The sequence below is a fragment of the Condylostylus longicornis genome, unplaced genomic scaffold (genome assembly GCF_029603195.1).
Source record: "Condylostylus longicornis isolate FDR11 unplaced genomic scaffold, ASM2960319v2 ptg000034l, whole genome shotgun sequence".
NCBI classification, from domain to species: Eukaryota; Metazoa; Arthropoda; class Insecta; order Diptera; family Dolichopodidae; genus Condylostylus; species Condylostylus longicornis.
This window is the reverse complement of record NW_026578003.1, coordinates 1,841,591-1,866,603: the sequence shown is the minus strand read 5'-3', so window position 1 is coordinate 1,866,603 and position 25,013 is coordinate 1,841,591. Positions and strand designations below refer to the sequence as shown.

The window sequence follows — 25,013 nt, the reverse complement described above, 5'->3', positions numbered from 1 at the left end:
TATAATTCAGTAATTTTTTCTTTGATGAGAACTGCTGAGAGATAGTTTTATTCTTTCGTTCAATTTTTCATTAAATTTTTTGTGACAATGATGACAGGAACCATAGTTTTACTAGGACTATTCTGTGGTTCTACATCGGTTTTTAGTACAGAATGATTACAGTGCTCCCAGTAGAGGACTACCCTTCGTTCTAGGAGCCGCTGTCATTTAGAAACTATATTACTTTTTATAGGTACTTTACTGTTACGTTACATTGCAGTTTATGTATTTTATTTGAATTCGCATAAATAGCAAAAATATTATATTTTTTTGTTGTAAAGCATTGTTAGCCTATATATTATTATATTTTAACGTGATTGATATGTACATATTTATATGTTATAATTTATATATTAAACCAGACTAGACCAAATTGATTAAATAACGAACCAAAAACATACCGCAAAAAATCTATGAAACATTTTTTTTATTCATCGTGTCTGCGACTATATGTTATTCTCGATGCCGGATAATAGAATGATTACAGACAAATAAAAGACATCAAACGAAAATTTCCTCTATTTTATAATATAATTCAAGATAACTCGCCTTTTAGTCGTGACAACATTAAAAATCAATTAATTTCATTTGAAAAGTAAATAGAAAATGTTTTTTTGTTTTTTTTTTTTTGCGCGGCACAATTTGGCAAGAAATGGTAGGTTTTCCAGCGCTGTAATCAATTGTAGAGTATAGCAGTATTTAAAATTGACACATGCATATGTAAATATATATGTAAGTATATCACATACCAAAGCTAAATATGAAAGCTTTCGAGGAAAAAATTAAAAACTTAAAAAGCCAACATTCACGTATATTAAAAAAAAAAATTGTTTTCAGTTATTTCTCTTCAGTTATTGACGGCATACAATTCATGTAGTCGGCGTGAAATAATAAAAAAAATAACAAAAAAAAAAGAAAAGGAAAAGGAACAAATTATATTTTGCTGTGTACTTATTACTTAACATATTTTTTATTTAGAATTTTCTTTCTTTTTTAATTTTAAACAATTAAAAAGAGTTTTTACAATTTTTACATCTATTATCTATTAAAAAAGAAGAGAAAAAAAATTAAACAAGTGAAAATTTTATTTTTTCTTTTTAATTTATTGTAATTATATTTATGTAAGTATATATATTTATATGCATGTAGGTAAAATTTATCTATGTACACATCAATAATTTTTAGATTATTTGTAATACTAAAATTCAAATAGTGCTCAATATTAATAAGATAATTAAATTTAATGTGCATTAGAGAAAGAAATAAGAATAAATAAGATATTAAATAAATAGAAAATTATTGTCCAAAAAAAAAAAAAAGAATTATAAAATTGATACTCGTAATATTATTAAATAAATAAAACAAATATTTAACAATAAATAATTAAAAATAAAAAGTTAAAAGACGGTGTTTAAAATAAAAAATTTCTTAAAATAAAAGAGGTATGAATTAAAATAATTAAAATTTATATTAGGTTTTATTGTTATTATCAGATTTATTTAAAATAATATATGTATGTATCTACATTCAATTGTACCTACATAATAATAATATAATTTGTGTGGGTACATACGTTATGTATTAATGGAATGAAACAATACTTTAAACGTATAGCATACCTATATAATATATTCCAAATGTACAACAATCCTAAATTTCCTATGAACTATCAAAAATAAGTGAATAGTTAGATACCTACTTATAATAAAAAATCTTTGATATTATGCATTTGAATTTGTAAATTTAGTTTTTTTTTTAATTTTTGTATAATAGAATTTTCCTCAAAACAACGTTCTATTTTATTAAATACTTTCATCAATTACTCGGGAAGTTGTAATAATATGTATGTATACGCATGTAAGTTCACTTTGATGAAATTAATATACATACATATATGTATTTTCTCCTGATAGTATGTTTATTTCACTTAAATGTGGCCGATATCAACAAGAAATCTTAAATATTTAATTGAACCTAATTATTGTTTGTTAATTAACGTCAATTATTTTCTAATTTACGACAATTTTAAAGTAAAAATTTTTTGCTATCTACTACTATCTACTATAGTACTTAAATATACTTATATGTAACTAGTAGTTTTGTGTTATCATATTTTTTGAGTATTAGGTACTTAATTTCATATTGCAATATTGTTCATAACAGTATTTTTGTTTTAAATATTGTTGGTTTATCCTTATTTTTAAGTATACATAAATATTAATATTGAAATTATATATTGGTACATACCTATAATTTAAATTCATACATAATTGTAAAATGTATTTACAGTATACATTTATAAGTACTTTTTGTATTTAATTTAATTGATTTGTAAATATTTTTAAAAATCTGTAATACACTAATCATAATGAACGAATTATGTACATATATGCATAGCTCTAAATAATTTTTTAATAAATTTTATACGGTCAAGGGGCTTATTTATTTAATTTATGTATGAAGACATGTACATGCATATGTACTTAATAGTATGTACAATTCGTTTTCGCTTTTGTATTATTATTTTCTTCTAAGAATAATTTTTGCAAAACAACCTATTTATAATATTGTTTTGAGTTTATTTATTATCCATTGTATTTTTAATATTTTATTGGAAAGAAAAATTGATTATTATGTATTTAATTTTTACATAACATATTATAATAAATAACACGTTTACAATTTGTGTTAAAGAAAGATTCAGGCGCCTGCATATATGCACGTTGTTTGTACATAGTTCATAAGTATGTTGTTATTATAATATATGAGTACGTTAATTAAAATAAAAATATAAATTATAATACCTATTATATTTTTAAAACCAATTCAATATTTAATTAAAAAATGCGTGATATTATTTTCCAAATAAATTAAAAATATACGTACATGTACAAATAAGTATTAACTTTTGCATGCGTAAACATTAGTATAGGAAAGTTTTATGCAAGGAAACTTAAATACTAATGCATAGTGTTTATACGCTATACTTATCTACATACATACATGTTATATGAATGTATTTCTATTTTTAATTTTTTATTTCGTTTTTTATTATCTTAAACATTTTATTTTTATCATTTAGAGTTTCTTATCATACAAAACCAAAAAAAAAAACTATGAGAGTATAAAAAAATAGAAAAATTTTATATTGTCTACAATTGATTCTATTATTAATGTAATGCATACTATTTTGGTTGCATTATTTTTATCTTTTATAAAATGTTACATGATTCAATGAAATGAACATAAAAAATAAATATAATTTAAAAAAAATAAAAATACTTATATTCGAATCAAACCAATGGGATTTGTAAAATAGCACATTTCCCTCTTGAGCATGTGAAAATTGTATTTTAAAAAAATATGCTTTATTTAAATTATTTCCATTCAAAATCTGAAATATATTAAATTATTGAATATATCTAGGATGATTACAAATTAAGAAACCGTTATCATAATAGCCGAATTCGACTTTTAAGTTTAAATAATAAGACGAGTGTGTCATATAAGTATTGTAAAATCGTCAAAAAATAAAAAAAAAAAATGTAAAAAATTGGAAAAAAAGAAACCGGTTTTAGATAACGGTAAAATTCAATGACCATTTTGTCATTGTAATATTTTTTTATAATTTTCGATGGTAGAAGAAGTCAATCGCTGCTTTTGGGCGTTTGCAGAATTTAAAATAATATTATACCTAGGTTTCGATACAATAAGTAGTCAAAAATTCAATTTTGGGAACCTTCACGGGCAATGACTTTTAAATGAATATGTATGTATATATAAAAAATTTCAACTTTTTATCTCAAAAGATGAAGAAGTTTTGTAAATAGACATACAGATTTGTTTTTTTTTTGAAAAAGTATTAAAAATCTACATACAATAACTACTAGAGTATACTGTAGTACATGAAGAAGTATTTAAATGCGGTGAGGTGATACCACATAATATTTACTTAATGCAATATAGATACCACGTAACACATGGTATATACCATAGATGAAAACATTTTGATAATAAATTGTGAATGTATTTATTATTACATTTTTACTTTCATTTTCTTTTTTTTTGTTTTTGTATTTTTAAAAAATTCCAATGTGAAAGTTCTTTGCATTCATTTACATAATGTTTAATCATATGTGTATGTTTATACAAATAGTATCTATTTCGATATTATGTAGTTTAATTTTTATATACCTACAATATTTGTATAAATAATGTTTATAATATTATGTTTATGAAATACATGCACGTTTTTTTTACATTTATATTCTCTCAGAATTTAATTGGACTATAATCATAAATTTTAATTTGAGAAAATCGAATACATATTTTGATTTTTCGAAAAATGAATTACTCAAGAATCGTTATTTTATTTAAGAAAATACGTATTTTTTTTTTAAATAATTGAAATCGATAAAAAATAAGTTAATTTTTAAATTTTTAATTGTGAGAAATTAACTGTACTATCATTTAATTTTCATACTATGACACTAAATAATTTATTAGTCAATTATACTGAATTTTTATAGACGTGTTTACTTGTCTATATTGAACCTACAAATAATTACCGTGAAGAGTTTTTAAATAAATTAATAAAATTTAAAAATTGAATTTATTTATAAAAAAATTTAAAATTGAATCTTAAATAGTAAAATCATTGTGTAAGTATAAAAATTTATTTCAGTTAATAGAATTGCAATTTTTATATACCTATGCAATGTTAATGAACACTTTTCCAACTGATTCTTTTATAAATCAATGTTGCAATGAAAAATATAGACATAAGTATATGAAAGTCCTTTTAAATTCATTCTTAACATTTTTAACAAGATATTTTTCTTTTCTTATCTCCTGTATAATTAATTAAAATGACTTATGAGATATTATAATTAAAGTACAGTTAAGCAGCAAAAATACTTATGCTTATGCTAAACCGCATACGTAACAATACACATACGTATGTAGTTTGACATAAGCACAATAATTTCGTAATATGTATTAATTTTTTTTTTGTTCATGCGCTCTTTTATAGGAAATTTTTTAAAGAAAAAAACATGTGTTTACAGTAAAATCATTTTTTAATTTACGAAACATATTTACAAATAAAATAATAATTAATTATAAAAATTGATTAGTAAAAATTTGTCTACTCCGATAATAAAGTGTTCTAAGGCTATAAAATTACTTTATTAATTTATTAGAAGAATTTCATTCAGACACTTTAAACAGAGTCTGTGTAAAAATTGGAAGAGAATTAAACTAATTTTAATCTCATTTAGTGCATTCTATAAATGTCATAATTATATTAAATGTCAAAATATTACGAAAAAATATAACAAACTGTTTTTAGAAAGTATTATAACCAGTGTTCCCACTCACAGGTGAAAAAATTTGTGCAATATTTGTGTGTGCAATATTTGATAAAAAGTGTTTCTTAAGCGTATCGAACCTTAGGACATGTAATATACATATGTATAATAGTACACTTTTAAGAAAAACATCAAACAGTGTGAAATTAAAAATTTTCAATTCACATTTAGTTTCTCCCTTTTGAATAATATTTTGAGACCACCAAAATATAATTGAAAATGTATTCATTTTGACATAAATCAAGGTGTGAAAGCTGAATATAACATGATCGAGTCATCAAGTCAGCTGTGCTTTTCTATATGTTGAATGTATATATGGAAATATGTGTATATATTTATAATACGATGTATGCAGTTCGTTGTTAAAAAAACTAAGATATTTACAAACAAAAATACTTATCGCATACATAATATTATTATTTTATGTAGTAAATAAAAATAATATGTACATAATAATTTTCTTCCGCTTGCTTTTGTTTACAATTGCTATTATTATCAAATCGATAAAGCTTTTCAATACATCCATACATATGTTGGTACAAATGTAAATTTAAATATCACTATATGCAATAATAATATTATTGATAATTATAATAAAATAGGTAATACGAGGGTCACTATTTATATTTCGGGTCCTGGCAATACTAGTGCTGCCAGGTGCAATCTGACACTTCCATTGGAAAGTTTGACATTTTTTAGGACAACTTCACTCAGAACGTTTTGTCATTCGAGCGCGAATTGTTTTGTTTACAGTGACTTGAAAAATTCATCTCGGTCAAAAAATGGAATTGTCCCGTGAAAATTTTCGTGCGATGATTTTTTACGATTTTCGGCGCGGATTATCGAGACAAGAGTGTCTCGATCAACTTGTTTCGACTTTTGGTGATGAAGCACCATCAAAAACCACTGTAAATCGCTGGTATCAAGAGTTTGGTTTCGGACGCCGTTCGCTCCAGGATGAATTTCGTGAAGGTCGGCCAATTTCGGTCGTTTTGCCGGAAACCTTCGATGCTGTGCGCGAAATGATAATGATGGACCGGCATGTGACATATAACCGGTCATGTGGCCACAGTACCTTTAGTGGAACGTAGGACGGTCAATTCTGAATGGTACACCACCATCTGTTTGCCGAAAGTTTTCGAAGAAATAAGGAAAACAAACAAGCGCCGGCGAATCATTCTTCATCATGACAATGCAAGCTCTCACAAATCAGCTGAAACAATGGACTATTTGAGCACTCAAAATGTCGAATTGATGGGTCATCCGCCGTACAGTCCTGATTTAGCACCCAATGACTTCTTCTTATTCCCTCACATCAAAAAAAAAATGCGTGGACAACGATTTTCAACACCTGAAGAAGCAGTCGATGCGTTCAAAAACCATGTTTTGGAGGTGTCTCAATCGGAGTGGAAAAAGTGCTACGAAAATTGGTTTCAGCGCATGCAAAAGTGTATTGATCTTCATGGGGAATATTTTGAAAAACAATAAAACCATTTCCAATGATAAATGTTTGTTTTTTATTGCTAGACCCGAAATATAAATAGTGACCCTCGTATGTATTTCAATATTTTGATTTGTACGTACATACATACATACATATACATGAAGGTAAATATATGTACATATATAATAGGGAAAGGAAATACGTACTTGTGTAGCTTTTATATATACTTATTAGTTGCGATTAAGAATAATTTTTAGTTCTGATCTTATTAATTTAATAATAATATGTACTACTTTCATACTCACATAAACGTATATAGCAAATAAATGATCTGAATAAAAGATGATTATGTGAAAATTAAATCGCGAATAAAATCATCGCGTATTTAATATTAAAAACATTGTGATAACGTAACACGTAATAAAAATAAATTTATTAAATATGTAAAAATTATTTGTGTTCTAATATAATAAATTGTAAATTGTAATATGAAATTACTAAACTGTTATACGCGATGAATTGATACTTATATACGTATACATATGTGTGTGAATACGTAGTTGTACCTACCTATAAGGAAAAAAACTAAGAAACATTTAAATTTAAACACCAAAATTTTATAATTGGGACCGTCTACCGAAATTAATATGTATGTGTATTATGTAACTATTTAGTTCAACTTATTAGATATTGTAATACACCTAAACTTTTATATATCCCTAAACCAAATGGAAACAATATAACATTTTGTTTTGAATTTATTCTCTAAATATCTAAGGAATTTGAATAATCTTCTTATACTTACGAGTACTTACATTAAATATTTTAAATCTGTTCTTGTATTATGAGACCTTTTAAATTATTGTTCCAAAATAATGACGTTGCGTTTTGTTGTATAGAGTTCCAATTTTCTTTAGTGTAAAATTATAAATTTTGGTGTAAAATTACTTTGCCCCTAAGAAATTTTATATTTCATATCAAAAGAAGTATTTTAAGTTTAAAAATTTAATGCCGCATATTTGTTATTATTATATGTATATGTATGAGTATATGCATATGTCATTGATTAAACTTTTATATTGCTTATTTGCATAAAAATGTTGGTTCTTTTTTAATTTAGTAATTAATTTATTTTTAAAGACTGCACTATTTAAATGTAATTTTTGTTATACAATGTTCTTAGAATTACAATTTTGGTAACATCGAAAAGCTACATATACATATGCACATATTATTATTATTATTCCAAATAGTGAACTGTGATGAACTTCGATTCGATATGTTTTTTTAGTAACTTTTTGTACAAGTACGTATTTCATTCTCTTTTTTTTTATTTTGCTAGACTAATTATTATTCTGTACGTATCAGCAAATTTAATTATTTTACTCTATTCAAGATATTATTCAAAATTAAATTGTCTTTATCTTGCACATTATTTTAAAATTAGTATTTTATTCTGTTTACTTGAAGTTATGGAAAATATTTAATTCGATTTAAAAAAAAATTGTGATTCAAAATTGCCAGGATTATTTGAAGTTTACCTTACTGAAACTTATCAAATACTCTTAGATCTAAGTACTTCTAGTTTAGGTAAAATTAATAACATTAGGGGGAAAAGTAAATGTTTTCTATTTTTCCAAAAATCCTATAAATACATGCATACATATACTTATATACGTTCATACGCATTGTTAAAAAAATTCTCTATTTAAACTACTTAATACATTCATAACTGTTATACGTTTATTATGTCAAATAATATACATATGTATATTTGTAAGTAGATCATATTACGTAATTAAATATTATAAAAATTTATAATTTTGATAACTTTTATATTGTTCCGATGACCTACATACTTTTAAATATAATTAGTATTTATGTGTACATAAGTATACACTCTTATTATCTTGGGATATAAAACCAAGTGAACTATCATATCACTATTTCTTATAAAAAAAATATAATTCATTTTAATTTAATTATAATACTTGTGTACTTGTATAAAGTATTAACCTACTTCAAATTAAAAATTTTAAATTATTTAATATTTTATAAAATAAATAAATAATAATATTATATTTGTTTATAAAGGTTACGCTACGACCTTTGTAGTTATAATTATACAAACATTTTTACTACAATAATTAATTAAATTGATTGATCTGTTTTTAAGTGTTGCTCAAATATAAATTCACAGATTAAATGAAAAACAAAAAACCCAAAAAAATTTTATTGAATTTGTAGGATTTTTTATACAAACAAGTGTTATACTTATACATAATGTATAAATAATATGAAAACAATAGTAGCCACTAAAAATTCCCACTTAAATACCTAATCAACAAAACTTAGAAAATTATAATAAAGTGAAATTATTCTATTAATAACTGTTATACACATTAATATTTTGCACAATATATGTGTATATAATAGAATAAATCCGCTTTTTAATGGACAATTGTTTATTAGGGGCATATTACCCCTGTGGATTTAATAATAATAAAAATATATAAAAACACTTATCTAATAAATCTTTATGTCAAAAAGGTAGACTGGATTTTACTAAATTCAATTTTGATAAGAATTTTTATCTTAAAAATGTTGATAACCTTTAAAAATTAATATTTGAATTATAATAATTATGAGATATCATGATTAGAGTGTAAAATGTTTTTGCCAATAGCATTTAATTATTAAAAATATTATATAGCACATACTTATCTGCATCTATATAATATATGCGTCTTCTAAATTCAGTATACATATTTAATTTTTTGATATTGAGTTTACTAAAATTGTTACTAGAAAATTGAACTAAGAATTTTTATTCCCTTGCCGGTAATGTAAAATTAGGTAATTTTTTAAGATCTTGACTTCAAATATATGTATGTATGTAGTTTGAAAAAAAATTAAAATGCGTTTGCATTCCGATGTCAATTGATTTATTCGATAAAACATTAAGGAATATTACAGGTTGAAAAATTGTATTAACCGTTGCATGTTGGCATTCGTTTAACAAACATTTTTTTTTCTCTAGTATGTTAGAAATGTAACAAACAGTTTGTTTCGTTTATAAAGTTTCTATAATTTGTATATATGCAATTGAAATCAAAGTAGAAGCATAGAGAAAAGAAAGTAAAGATTTTAGAATTCAACTGAGCAAAAGCAAAAATAAAAGCATAAATAAAAGCAAAAGCAAAGCAAAACGAAAGTAAAGGAAAAAGCCTTAACAAAACAAACAATATTATAATTAAAACCTACATACACACTTATAGTTAAGTTGTGACACATACATAATATTTATACCAAATTAAATCCCATGAAATGTGAAAAATTTCCACTGTTTAAACCCAATTTAATATTCATTTCTTCTTATTTTTCTTTATGACTTTTTTTTTTCTTGTTTTAAATTTAAAAGCATATTATATAAACTGGTTTTAATTAATTCTTAAAGAGCATTCAGTGATTTAAAATGATTTATTTGTTTTGGTTTTAGGTAAAAAAAAATACAATGTAATGGAAAAAATATCGGAAATTTTTAAAGTAGGTATTAAAGGTTCTAATTTGCTGTGAGTTGAAATCTCGTAAAAATATTTAAAACTTTATATACATATGTAGGTACTACAATCTGGTACAATGTTCAAGTTAGAAAGTTGAATGTTTTTACAAAAATATTTTGGGGTAAACTGTAGTTTGTTAATTCTGTAAACGTAGTTTCATAAAAAGCTCTAAGCAAATGCCAACTATTAGTGCAATTTTTCTTGTGTACCGGACATTGGGTAGTTTTAAATTTTCAATAGATTTTAATGGACCAAAATTTTATTTTACTAGGAAAAATTATTTTTGTTCCTTAATACGAGTAGATAATATTCCCCAGTAACCTTCAAAATTATCAAAATTTAAATTTTCGAGCCCGTACTATTTATGTGTAACTTCAACTTTGTGTAAGCTCAAATGGACTTGTATAAATGCACGAATATAGCAGTAATGGTTTTTTTACATAAAAGTACGTAGATATATTATTTTGTCCTAAATAATTTAAATCTTATAACATACTTATAATTCAATATTTATGCTAATTTGTATTATTTTTAAAATTTTCTTATAAATTTGAGTTGTAAGTAATATTCACATACAATTGTTAAGCAATACAAAAAATATAAGCTAAAAACTCAATAATTTTTCGAAAATATGCCATTTTACAAGTCATTGTTTTAATTCACTAAATTTTATATTTTAAAGGTTTAATAAAAGTGTTTAAATTAAAACTTTACAACCTCGATTTTTTTTAATAGATGTATTTATACAAATATGATAATAAGAGTGCAATGTGCTATTACTCGTAATTAATTCGTGATATACTTGCAATAAAAAATGCCATATAATTAAAAGAAAGTGTTCTACTTCTTACCTACATACAAATTCGTGTTATTTAAATTCAAGTTATTTTATATTTTGATAAAACTTGCATATTATAGAAAAAATTAATTTTTATGAACGCACATAAATGCACATATTATACATACACGTAATATGTTCACCCTATTCAGCTATGATCTAGTCTAGATCAAATAAACATATATGTAAGTACTTATAAATTGACAATGCTACAATAAAAGACAATAGGCATTATCGCGCTCATTTAATTTTGTAATTATAGCTTTTGAAAATAAGTGGTATACTTAACATTCAAATATGAGTTAAATTTACCATATTATTATATGGAGTACCAACTAGAAGTAGTAGATTTACTAATTCTGTTATTCATATATCTCATTATTAAAATTTTTTTAAAAACTGAATAAAAAAGAATTAGAAAAATAAACAAATATTTTTATAAACAAAAGATAAAACCAATAAAACTAAAGTATCATCACATCATAGATATTTTGCACTGTCATTTCAAATCTTTGCGTTGAAATTACGAAAATTTGCATTTAAACATTGAGATTTATTGTATGAGAATAATATATACGAAAAGTTTTAATTATTATACTTAAGTAATTTTATTTGTATATTTTTATAAGTACAAAATTTTTTGTTTCTGGTCAAAGAAAATTTGCTTATATTATTGGGGTTAATATTATTTACTTACATTTTAACATATTTTGGAGGTGTTTTATATACATATTTTCCATACGCATATTTATTAATGGCATACGCACAAATTTCAAAATTTGAAATATGTTTCCAATTATTAATCTTAAAATACTTAAACTTTAGTACAAAAGTTTTAATTGCGAGATGAATTTTCCTCATATCATTCCTTATAATATTCCTAATATTCCCAAAAAGATTTTCATTGGTAAATTTGCCCCTTTTAACATTAAACGTTTGAAATTCGAAAGTTTAGTATTTAAAAAATTAGTAATTAATTTTGGTACTAAAATATAAAATTATTTATTAAAGAAATTTTTAAATACTTACCATAATAAAAAATTGTTCATTCCATTTTATATTCAATGCTAAAAACTTATTTCAGGCTTAATTATTTTACCCTATTATCAAGTCAAAATTGTTCCTGTGAAGATGCAAGTCTTATATATGATTTATAATATTCAGAAACGGGTACAATTTTCAATATTTAATACCTATAATAAAATAATTAAAAAAAAAAAAGAAATGAGTTTCTCTAATATTTTTATTGTTAATTTTGTTTTAATTTTTTTTGTTTGATTTTCTGTGACGTCATTTAAAAAAAAAATATTGTGTTGTTTTCGCCTTTCTCAATTTAAATTTAAATGACATGAGAATTAAGATTTAATTGTTTTTAATTTTGTTGTCTAATGGGTTTTTGTTTTATTGCATAGATTTTAACAATTAATTAACTTGTGGTTGAGTGTTAAAATACACAATACTTATAAACAGTTGATTACAATAATAATGTCAAAGGTTTTGAATTAAATTTTATACCTTAAGATAATTTTTTTGAATTAGTTTGAAGTTTAACATTGAATAATCATTATTTTCTGTTTTTGTTATATAAGTACATTATAATTTATCAGTAAGTACATTAATTGTTTTAAGTTAATTAAATAATAATTATTTATTTGTTTTTGTTTTTTATTCTCAATATTTTATTTAAAAATAAAAAAAAAATTTTTTTTTTGCATTGAAATTCAATTTTAAAGTTTGGTTTTCAGTTTTTAATAACAATTATTTATGAAGTTTACTTTAATATTAAGTATATAAAATTTTATAATCTAAAATTATATTTTAATTTAATTATATAACATATTTATAAATCAAGTATCATTTAAATCGATAAAATAATTTAAGAATTACATTAAATTTGTCGATTTAATAACGTATAATACCGACTAAAATAATCTAAAAGAATTACCTTACAATAAACTTAATTTGATTACTTTGATTACTTTTACTTTTATAATTGCAATTCAGTATTAATCGCAAGCTACATAGAGTGCTACTAAGTAATATGAGTTAATAATAATATTAAAATTATACTGATCTAGCATTTCCATTATAGTTTTGTATAACGGTATAAATTGAAATGTTTTTACCAGCAAAATTAGCATTTATAGTCAATAAATTAGTTATCTGTAACTAAAAAATCCAATACTAGTTACAAATAACTAATTGAAATTTTCTTTATTTATTTTATAAATTATTCTGTTTATATATATTATTTAAATTGACACATTTCGCTTTTTTTTAAATTAATTAAGGTGAATAAAATTGCAAGAATATTGTAGTTACAATTAAAGTAATTTATTTATAAATGTGGTCTATATATAAAACTACTAAAAATAATTTAAAATAATTTTTCCTTTTTTTATATATGTAGATAGACTTACTTTAATTTATTGTTTGTTTTACTTTATTACTTACAGTTCAATAGAATAAGCATATTTTAAAATTTTTGTGATTTGTTATACAAATGAAATCAGTAATCATGACATTAATGTTAATTTCCTTAGAATTTGATCATGAAATTTGTTTACGTTTTTTTCCTTATATTAAAATGCAAATAATATTTTATGCAACAGAATTTCTAATTGCAACAGAACTGTTAAAATTAATAATTATGAAAATTGAAACTTTGATCTATAAATGAGTTTCAATTGTAAACGTACATGTGTACGTACATACATATATGTAATAACATGTGTTTGTACATTTTAAAATAATTATGATTGATTTTAATTGAAAATTCAAACAAGAAAATTTTTTTCTTTATAATTGATTAAAATAATTTTATCAATATTATATACGTATTGAAATTATTATACAAATATACTTATGTATGTACATGCATACATATACATACTTATTCTTATATTAAATATATTTCACATAATTATAAAAGGTTATGTAAACAAATCAATAAAGTTACAATAATGTACGCAAATAATCAATGCAACAATTTTTTATTAAAAAAATATTGATAAGAACGTGGAAAATAATTGTACTAAAATGCAAATTTATTTAGTACTAGTAATGTCAATTGTCAATCATATATTGCAGAGCAAATTTCATGAACGCTCTTTTTTACTGGTATAATTTATTTTTTATCAAAATAAATAAATTTAGTTTGATCAAAATAAATAAATTTAGTTTGATCAAAATAAATAAATTAAGGGACGGAAAAATTGCCTCTTTATTTATTACGATAGTGTTCTCTTACATTATATAATACGGTCTGTCTTTAGTAGAAATGTAATTGTAAATATTTGATTTTTGACAAAAATGTCACTTAATTCGATAATTTGTTCACCAAATTCTATTAAGTATAAACAAAATTTTGGCTATTAGTATAAATTGATACAAAAATTATTGTGAACTAAGTAATAATGTAATTTGTTGTGAATAATTTTAAAAACTTATTCTTTATTGACGTTTTTTTTTCAGGTTAAACTCGTGTTGACATACACAAATGTTTGATTTGATCATAAATTTAAAAACATTAAATTTTATTTTAAAACTTATTAACATTGCAATTCTGAATTTAATTTTACTGAATAATTTATTAGGTCTATTAACAAATTAAATAAAATTCATTAACACTGGATTTTATTTGTTATTTGTGTTTTTGGTTTTAATTTATTTTGTTACTACATATTAGATAAATGTATTTAATGTCAATTTTTTTTTTTTTGATTTAAATAATATTTTTTTTTTAATTTAAATTTGAAAATGTAATTTATGTTTTCCTTTTTATAATAAATTTTAGATGATGAAGAAATACACAGATAATAATGTGGAAAAATTTTATTTCCATATTGTTGATTATTGCGTTTTTGCGGCAATGCTAATTTTGTCAGCTGTAACTGGTGTTTACTTTGGCTATTACAGGTAAAATTTGTTTTTTTTTTTTTTCAATTGTTGATTTTTTAAATCTTACTCTTTCGCTTTAATTTTTCCTTTGTAAAATTGCCAATTATAATTAATTTTTTATTTTTTCTTTTTTTTAATGTTGTTATAAAAGAAAAAAAAACTTCAAGGAAAATATTCAACAGGTGGAAGTACCGAAGAAAACAAAACAAAAACAAGATTTTGGATCGGAATCACTAAATGAATATTTGTTAGGTTCAAGAAAACTGAAAGTATTTCCAGTTGCAATGAGTTTAGTGGCAAGGTAATAATGATTGTTTTCTTGTTTTTATATAGAGTAAAATAAAAAATATAAGCATAAATATTTTAGGGAATTTAATTTCTCATAATTGTTTGTAAGAATTTAATGAGTCTAGGAGTTCCAGGGAAAAGTGCGTGTAGAAAACGGTTTAAAATAAAAAAGAATATAGTATGACTGTCTATAAATTGAAGTCTAAATTTGCATAGAAAAAATTTGTTCTTTGTTCCGTTTAAAATTGGACAATGCGAAATTTTATATCGATATTAAATTGAAAAACTAATTAACCCAGAAATTTATTATTTACAGTGTTAACAAAAACACACATTTATATGTAATTTTAAAAATATTTAGACCAGTCAAGCATTATGTTTGAATGTTCCACAGTATAGTATCAAAGAGAACTTCTAAACTGTAATGTAAGAGTTTCTGGACTATTTTGATTTGCTACAATTTTCATGGCATAGAGTTTATACAATTGTTTTTTATGAATTCCAATGCCAAGAAATTTTCGAGTCAAGTATGTAGCACATTATGATAAATTAGTCTGCCAAGTATGTAGCACATTATGACAAATAAATTTTGAAACTTCATTAAATGCAACCACTAACTTCATTTATTGGACGATCTTCATTTGCGATTCAAATAATTTCTTTGTTTCCAAAAAAACTATTTTTTAATTTTGAGTTTTTAAATATGTTAATAATGTTCTGGATTTTATATGTGTTGTGTGAATTTTTATATACATATGTATGTAAATAAATTAACAAAAAATGCGAAATGGCGGTTGAAAATTATGCGACCAAACATTTGACTGTTAAAAATCTTCTGGAAATATTAAGAAGATTTTGTTTTTGATTTTAACAATATTAGTCTTACTTTAATTAATATCCTTTTTCAAATTTAATATATTTTTAGTTATATTTCTGGTGTAACTGTTTTAGGGACACCAGCGGAAATTTATAATTTTGGAACACAGTATTGGATGATAATAATACCGATTGTATTTATGGGACTGGCTGTATCTCGGGTATATTTACCAGTATTTTCAACTCTTGGTCTTGGATCGTCATACCAGGTTAGTTTTTTTTTTCTTTTTTTTTTTGGCGAAATCAGGATATTTTTTATCCTGTCCAGTATTTAAATTTAAGTCTATAATAATAAAATAAAAAGCGTTGGGTATATACGGTAGGGCTCATTCTGAGAATAATAAAAATGACTTGAGTCACTTAATAAAGCTTTAAAATTTTTACGATAAATAATACAATTATTTGGTGTTTAGATTATCAAAATAACCCCCAGTATTTCTTTTTGAATGGCTTGTACTAGTTTTATTTCCAAAATCTGCCACAATATACATACATAATTATGTTACAAATATAAGTATACCTCTACTCATAAAATTTTTATTATTTTGATTTGAACTCATTTTAAATTTTTTTCAAACTAGTATATTAAAGTTGCCAGACATTATTGTCTTTAAAAATTTTATTTTGTGTTTGTTTACGATAATCTTTTTGTGTTTTATTCTTAAATTATTTTTTATTTTGGGTCTTCTTCAGTCTGTAAGATAGGCGACTGAAATTTTATATATAAATTGATTTTTACTAGAAACCCTTTTGTTTCCATTGAAGAAAATTTTTACGTATCTTCCCCCTCTGAAATTTATAGTCACCTTCAATGTCTTAAAAATGTAATTTTTTGATTATTTACTGTAACGAAACCACAAATACTTTTTACTGTTAAATTTTGCAAACGCAGAAAACTGGTGACTGGCGTGTTCCATCCCGGCGTAGTATAATTGAGCATGGTCAGCTACTTTTATCGGCCAGGTTTAAAAAATTCAAACCCAGTTTTTAAAATAATTTATAATAAGAATAATAAATCTTACTATCATATTTCTATTGTACCGTTAAAAAATTTTTATATAATGGCTACTTAATACCATATAATAAAAATGTGGACTGTGAACTTTGAAATTAGCATTTTATCATTTGAGTGTCAATTATTAAATAAAAAATTTTTTTAATGTACATATAAATATACATATATGCATACATATACGTACGTATATTAATAATGCTTTCTTTGCCTATTCTAATCAAACAATATTTATGCAAATAATACATACATACATAATTTCTTTATGTACACGTATGTTTAAATGTATATGAATGACATTTTAAAATGAATAAATGCCTACATAAATAAAATGTGTGTACACAACTAATAAAAATCATTTTTATGAAGTTCAAACAAATTTAAAATAGTTAAATTTAATTATTTAAGAATTAAATGCGAATTTATTCTATTTTACAATTCATTTATATTCATTTAATATAAATGCATATGTATATGTATACTCGTATTGTGGTATGAGTGGACCATTTAAAAACATTAAAAATCATATGTATTATATTATTATAATATTTATTTCAACGTTAATACAAATAATATTTAATTTTCATTAAATGCAAATTATTAAAATTCAAAAATTAAAATTATTACACATGTACCTGAACTGCCAATTTAATTTTCAATCAAAATAATAGTTAATTATATTATAGTTCTGAACTAGAGGCTCAAATGCCTCCTTCTCCTCCTAGAATTTTTCCTATATGGAATATGCATATATATACATATTATAATAAATTTCAATGACTGTCGAGATAGCTTTTGTAGAAAAATACAAATTTTTTCAGTTTTGGATTTGACGAATTCATTCGTTGACACCGTCAAGCACTGAAAACAGGAGAAAATGATACTTCAAAGTAATTTTTTTCCTAAATACTCGTAATATCCAAATTCTCCGAAATCTTTAATAATTGTAGTAATCTGAATTTTTTTAATGTTCACCCTCTTAACGATTGAGTTGAAATACTAAAGATCAAATAATGTGTAAAAAAAATATTATATTCTGTGCAAATTATTTCTAGTTTGTATACTCAATAATTAATGGCCCACCCTGTTTTATATGCGATATTAGTTAAGGTTTGTTACTCGTACAGTCTTATAAAAATTTTATTAACAAAATAATAAATAAATAATTAAATATGTACAATATAAATAAATATATATGTATATATACATGTACATGAAAAATTTTTCTAGCCAAATGACTTTCTATATTTGTTTTAATAAAAAATAAAAGTAGAATTTCAGCATGTCTTTAATATTATTATTAAATTAATTATGAAAAAGCTTGGTTACAAAGTCCACTTGAATTTTTTTCTTTTGAAATAAGAAATTTTTGTTTTTTGTTGATTAGTGATGAGTAAATAGAATAAAATTATAAATTAAAAGTAAGCGTGAATAAATACTTAGATATGTACATATGTATATTGTACAAATAACTGGTTTTTTAATTAAGAATATTTTTTAACACCTTTTACGATATTCTGTCGATATGAGTGCATGTATGTATGTATGTGCATATAGAGAAATTAATTTTATTACAATAAAGCTAGTTCGAGTAGATTTTGTTAATCATGCTTGCTTAGAATTAAATTATTATTATTATGAATGCATGTAGTTTTATAGCAACACCATTTCCAATAAACCCTTTTCTTTGTAGCAATTTCAAATGCATTCCTAGATTGTATGATCTATTATTGTTATGAAAATTTACATATCACATATTGGGAAGAATAAGGACACAACTAAAAAATATAACTTTGTCTTCCGGGTTTTAAAGCATTTTGTAGCCAAGTGTAAATTACTATCGAAGGCTAAAAAGCATATTGGTATATAACTATTCTACAAGTATATGAACAAATTTTCGGTATTATTTTGTTACAGAAAAGTTTTATGTATTAAAATTTAATAGTAATAAAAGCAATTTTGCAACTCTGTAGTTTGCCTTATGTCACTGTTCTCGTAAATGTGCGATATATACATATGATGGTTTAATTATAATAAAAGAAGAAGTTTCGGCAATTTAATTGCAAAAAAAATTTTCTGTAAATTATTCTGGACAACATATTATGGAGTTGCATATTCTTATATGTTAGTTTGCATAATATTTGGAGGAATACCTTATTCAAAATTTTATTGATTTTTCAAATGTACTATATTTTAAAATGTATATGTTACTAATAAATTTTTATTTTATTTATGATACAAGTTGACTCAAGTTTAATAAAATTAATAATTTTTATATAATGTTATATTTCTGAGTATATATATATATATTAAGTAAATCTTCGTCTTTGTATATCGTTACAGTATTTAGAAATGCGTTTTAGTTCAGCTGTTCGATCTATTGCTTCAGTAATGTTTGTAATAGATGAGGTGAGTAAATAAATAAATCAAATATTTTAATTTTATTTTAGTGGTTCATTTGTCATTATAAAAATATTATGAATTGGTTGTTTATTTGTAAAAATAGAATTCTAAATTCGGAAGTTATTGTGTAATCTTCAAATGTGCTTAGAGTATTCAGTGAATTTTTATAGCTTGTATTTATTGTATTCGTTAAAGTATACAATTTAATTAAAAAACCAATTTTATTAACATAAAATTGTTACAGGAAAATCCTTTATAATAATTTTATAGTTATATTTTAATAATATTGCATGATAACAATTAATTAATTTAATTTGATATTAAGCATCACCAATATAATTAAAATTCTGTAAATTATAGACAGCTAGATATAGAAACTATATTGCAAGGTGATATTTGTTTAACACAAATCATGTTCGATTCAACACAATATTCTTTTCTTTAGTTAGCATTTTTGTAATTTAGACATTTGTCGTATTTTTAATAAAAATTAATTATTAAAAATTAAGTAAAAATTCTTAATTATTTGAAATCGGAAATATTAATTGTTCATATTTATGCAAGAGCCAAAAACAAAAAGTGACTTCTTTGAAAGGCCAAAATTTTTACAAAATTTATAATGATAGATTTCTACTCTTCATATAGGTTCTGCCTAGTATGGAAGTTAACGTGAAAAATTAGATACAAACTAGATATGAAAATATATTTGCATTAATTATCATGAAAATCATAGATTTTTTCTTATTAATTCTTTTTTATTGTATATTTTCAGGTTTTCTTCTTGCCAATGATTGTTTATGTACCCTCGTTAGCTTTCAATCAAGGTGAATATAGAGTTTAATGTTATATTACATTTCACTAAAATGTTTGAAAGAATTTTTTTATGAATGGAATTTGAATATTTAGTATTTTGAATTTTTTAAAATATATTTAGTACTGGGGTTAAATTATTCAAAATTTAATCAGAATTTTTGTAATTTTTTAATTAATTTTCTATAATTTCCATAATATTGTGACGGAACACCTTTGAAAAAGTAGAAAATATTTTAATTTTTAAGTTTTACAATTTAACAATTTTCACTTAAATGTAAAGTTCTAGAATTTAATAAAAATATTTTTAAAGAACTCTGGAGATAAATTAATTTTTTCAATTTAGAGCTTTCATTTATTTTGAGGCGTCTTAATACTTTTATAAGTGTTTTCCTTAATTTTTACGTTAATTAGTATTAAAATATTGCTTAAATATTACTTTTCAGTAACTGGTACAAGCATCTATATTATTGGGGCTATAGTGTGTGTAATTTGCGTATTTTATACTCTCGTTGTAAGTATATCAAACTTTGAAATATGTAGATTTTCAAGAATATTTTTGTATTTATATTTTTTTTATATTTTTAGGGGGGAATTAAAGCTGTTGTTGTGACAGATGCTTGGCAAGTAGCTGTAATGTTTATTTCGGTAGTTGTAGTTTGTATACTTGGTTTAATTGCGATTGGCGGTCCTGTTGAAGTTATAAATCGAGCAAATGATGGTGGAAGATTAATTTTTTTTAAGTAATAAAATATAAAATTCAAATTAAAGTAATTAAAAGTAGTTAAATAAATTTTTAATATTTAACAATAGTGTGTCCCCATCTTTTTATGAAAGACATTCTTTTTGGAGTGTTTTAATTGGAGGTTTCTTTTACTGGACTTCATACAATTCGGTACATCAAACTATGGTACAACGTTATATGTCACTGCCAAATATAAAAAAAGCACAATGGTCAATATGTTGGTTTACAATCGGAATTATATTGTTTGTGTCTATATGCTGTTTTGCTGGTCTCTTAATTTATGCTGCATATTGGAAATGCGATCCATTAACAGCTGGTTTAATAAGGGTATTTATTAATGCACAAATTTTAAAAATGCTTTTTTTTTTTTTTGTATTTCTAATAAAATAATTTTTTTTTTCTGATTTTAGAACAACGATCAATTATTTCCAGTTTATGTAATGCAAACAGTTGGTAATCTTCGTGGTGTACCTGGTTTATTTATTGCTGGTGTATTTGGTGCAGCTTTAAGTTCTTTATCAGTTGTATTAAATTCAACATCAGCTGTTATTTTAGAAGACATTGCTAAAGGTTGTTTTAAATTGAAATTAAGTGATAGGGCATCAACAATATTAGTGAAATCATCTGTATTAGTATTAGGTGTCGTATCATTTTCTTTAATGTTTTTAGTTGAAAGATTAGGTGGTATATTAAGTTTAGCAACATCATTATCAGCTATAGCAGCTGGTACAACATTTGGTATGTTTACATTGGGAATGTTAATACCATGGAGTAATACAAAAGGTGTAATAGCCGGAGCTATATGTGGTGCAATAATGTCCGGTTGGGTATCATTTGGTATACAAGTAGCAGAAGCTAATGGTTTAGTTGTACCGCATAAATTACCAGTATCAATAGAAGGCTGTATGAATAATAGTTCATTAATATTAAGTGAAATTAATTATCCTGATGAATCTAATGTATTTCCTTTATATCGATTTTCATTCGATTGGATTAGCCCAATTGGTATATTTACTACAGTTATAGTTGGAACTATTGTTTCATTTTTAACTGGTCCAACTGATTTAAAAACAATTGATCCTGATTTAATATCTCCAGTTATTCATAGGTAATTTGTAGTTTTTTTCTAGATTTAATATTTGAAGGAAAATATATTATTATGTAATGTACTTAATTTAATTTTTTATTGGTTTTAGATTTCTTCCAAAGGAATGTTTTTTAACTTCAACTGAAGAAAGTTCTAACTTGCCGATGACAACGCATAGAGAAGCCACTGTAGCATCTTTAACTACATATTTACTACCAGAAATAAATGGATCTACAAATGGTGTAGTAACTACTGTAAAAATGGAGGTAAAAAGCTTAATTAAGTCGTCTTAAACTCATTTATGGATTCCATAATAAATTATAAAAATTCGTTGACCCTATTCTTGTTGTTATTTTGGAACAATTACGCATCATGTTTGACACTTCACTTTTATGTACTTTAATTTTATTACAATAGTTTTGGGCATAGCATGCAATAGTATTTTAGTGTTATTATTATGTGAAATATTCATTTCAGTTCGAGGACACTTAGGTATTATGTATAAATTATATATATATATATACCCATTATTATTAAAAATTTTAGCTACTTTAGCAACATTTATCATCATGGTGGCTCTTGTTATAAAATTTTTCAAAAAGCCGGCGACAAGCCACAAAAAATAAAAAACTGCGGCTTATAAAAATATATCCGCGGCTAGTAATATAAAAGCTGTTGTATAATTTTTAGCAAAGATCTGAATCTTTTTTCATATTATATGGTTTGCGATCATGATTATAAAATATTTTATACAAAATTTTTGTATACTTTTCATGGAAAAGCTCTTTTAGTCCTTGTTTCATAATTTTTTATTTTTGTTGAAATTAGTTACAAAATCAGATATTTTAAGCTTTGTAACATTAGGAGCTGTAATTGTATTTTTATCTTTAACGTTTTTCAATGTTATTCTTAAATGCATTGTCCGTTCTGATGCGTTATTCTATTTCGAATAAAATGAGAAATGAGTGCCTTTTTAAGAAAATACCTTTAAATAATTACTTTTTCATGCAACACTTAAAAATTATATGTAATGTATTTGTTTTTTTGTATATTTCCAGACTAAAACTGAAACGTGATATTAATTTACCTAAAAATCAAAAACCCATCGACAAATTTTAATCAAACAAAAAATAAATAAAAAAAAAAACAAAATGTATTTGTAATTAATAAATAAGTAGTTTTAAAAGCGTAATTAATTATATGAGAAATATTTTTAGTTGAGTATCACAAAAGCTTTACTTATTTAATTTGAATATTTTTCTTAAGTACTTAAAAATAAAACAAATTAATTAATAAATTAGTTTTTATTATAAAAGAAAATAATAGAATAAAAAGTGAGTGATATTCGGGATTCCCAACAAATAGTACAATAAAAATGTTGTTGAATACAAAAACAAAAAAAAACAATGAAAATCAAAGAATGTAGAAAAACAAAAAACAAATTAATAAATGAAAATAAATAAAATAAATGTAAAAAAAAACAAATAACATAAATGTTTTTATGCTATGTAAGTAAGATAAACATTTACATATACTTATATAAACATTTAAATGTCACGATATTTCAAAATAATTTAGAATGTTACATTAAGACTTTGTAGAGAAGTAAGAAATTCATGGAAATAAATTCTTTGAAAATAAGCACAGATTGTATAGTTGAATAACATTAAAAATAATTATTATTGGAACTTACTGGTAAATTCATTTTACGTGGGGTAGTACAAAAATATCAAAACTATATTTTATTGAATGGAGAATCCTTGAACACAAATTTCAAACTTTGGAAATAAAAAAAAAGTCTATAATGACCATATGTAACGTATGTATTTTTATAATATCGTGATAAAAATATTTCTTATATTCTAGAAAATAAAAGTCTTTTACAAGAATTTGTAGTTTAACATTATGTAAGAGTCTTAGTTATTAAGAATTTATTTTATATTTGTAATGTTATAAATTATAGTAGAACAGTTTATACCTTAATTAAAATGTTGGAAATTGTTTTTATTTTTTGTGTAATTTTCTTTTATATATATATATATATATTTTTTGTTTTGAATATATATGACCATCATTCTGTGATAAAATTATATACTTAAACATATGTATGTAAATATGGGTACTTTAAAAAAAAAAAAAAAAACAAAATCAAAATTTATTCGAGCAGATGAATAATCATTTTTTTTTTTTTTTATAAAAAATTAATAAATATTTTTTCTTTTTGATATAAAATGATGACTTAAAAAAAAAATTAAATGAAAAAAATCGGTAATTATAAATATATTATATAAATATAAAAAAAAATTGTGTAATAATGTAATTTACCTTCTCTTTGTAAATATGAAACAAAAGTTTTTAATAATAAATATTGTAAAATTGTAAAATTTTTGATTATTTTTATGAATAATAAAATTTTTGTAGAATAATTTTAATCGTATTATAAATACATTATACTGAAAATAATATGTGTAGCAATTATAATTGTAATAGGACTTTAAACTAATGACGATTTAAGAGGTAGAGTTAGGCCATAACAATATTTATCACTAGCAAAATATACTGCCTTTATAAAAGAACCGAGTAAATTATCTTAAAAAAATGATGTACACACAACAAAAACAAATATACATATATCATTT

General features: G+C 23.0%; 1 protein-coding gene across 5 annotated transcripts; it reads left to right on the top strand.

The window, feature by feature from the left end:
- The first annotated feature begins 899 nt into the window (after window positions 1-899).
- Window positions 900-24,743, top strand: LOC129608764 (sodium-coupled monocarboxylate transporter 1-like). Of its 5 annotated transcripts, XM_055520465.1 has the most exons (13): window positions 900-1,160; window positions 12,338-12,423; window positions 15,050-15,171; window positions 15,305-15,454; window positions 16,367-16,526; window positions 19,673-19,738; window positions 20,505-20,556; window positions 20,989-21,056; window positions 21,131-21,285; window positions 21,356-21,614; window positions 21,698-22,395; window positions 22,484-22,640; window positions 23,433-24,742. In XM_055520465.1, exons 2-13 carry the CDS (start codon window positions 12,385-12,387, stop codon window positions 23,448-23,450), a joined length of 1,944 nt encoding a protein of 647 aa, XP_055376440.1. In that variant the 5' UTR covers window positions 900-1,160; window positions 12,338-12,384; the 3' UTR covers window positions 23,451-24,742. The 5 variants fall into 5 exon arrangements, with proteins under 5 accessions (XP_055376440.1, XP_055376441.1, XP_055376442.1 ...); XM_055520466.1 differs by lacking the exon at window positions 12,338-12,423; XM_055520467.1 differs by lacking the exons at window positions 900-1,160; window positions 12,338-12,423 and adding an exon at window positions 1,334-1,481.
- The last annotated feature ends 270 nt before the right edge of the window (window positions 24,744-25,013 follow it).

Excerpts from the sequence above, each read along its gene's own strand:
- LOC129608764 (XM_055520463.1), top strand. The coding sequence starts at position 14,293 with ATGCAAATTTATTTAGTACTAGTAATGTCAATTGTCAATCATATATTG. Across the intron at positions 14,374-15,049 it reads ATGAACGCTCTTTTTTACTG|ATGATGAAGAAATACACAGA; the intron begins GTATAATTTATT and ends AATAAATTTTAG. Across the intron at positions 21,057-21,130 it reads GCGTATTTTATACTCTCGTT|GGGGGAATTAAAGCTGTTGT; the intron begins GTAAGTATATCA and ends TTATATTTTTAG.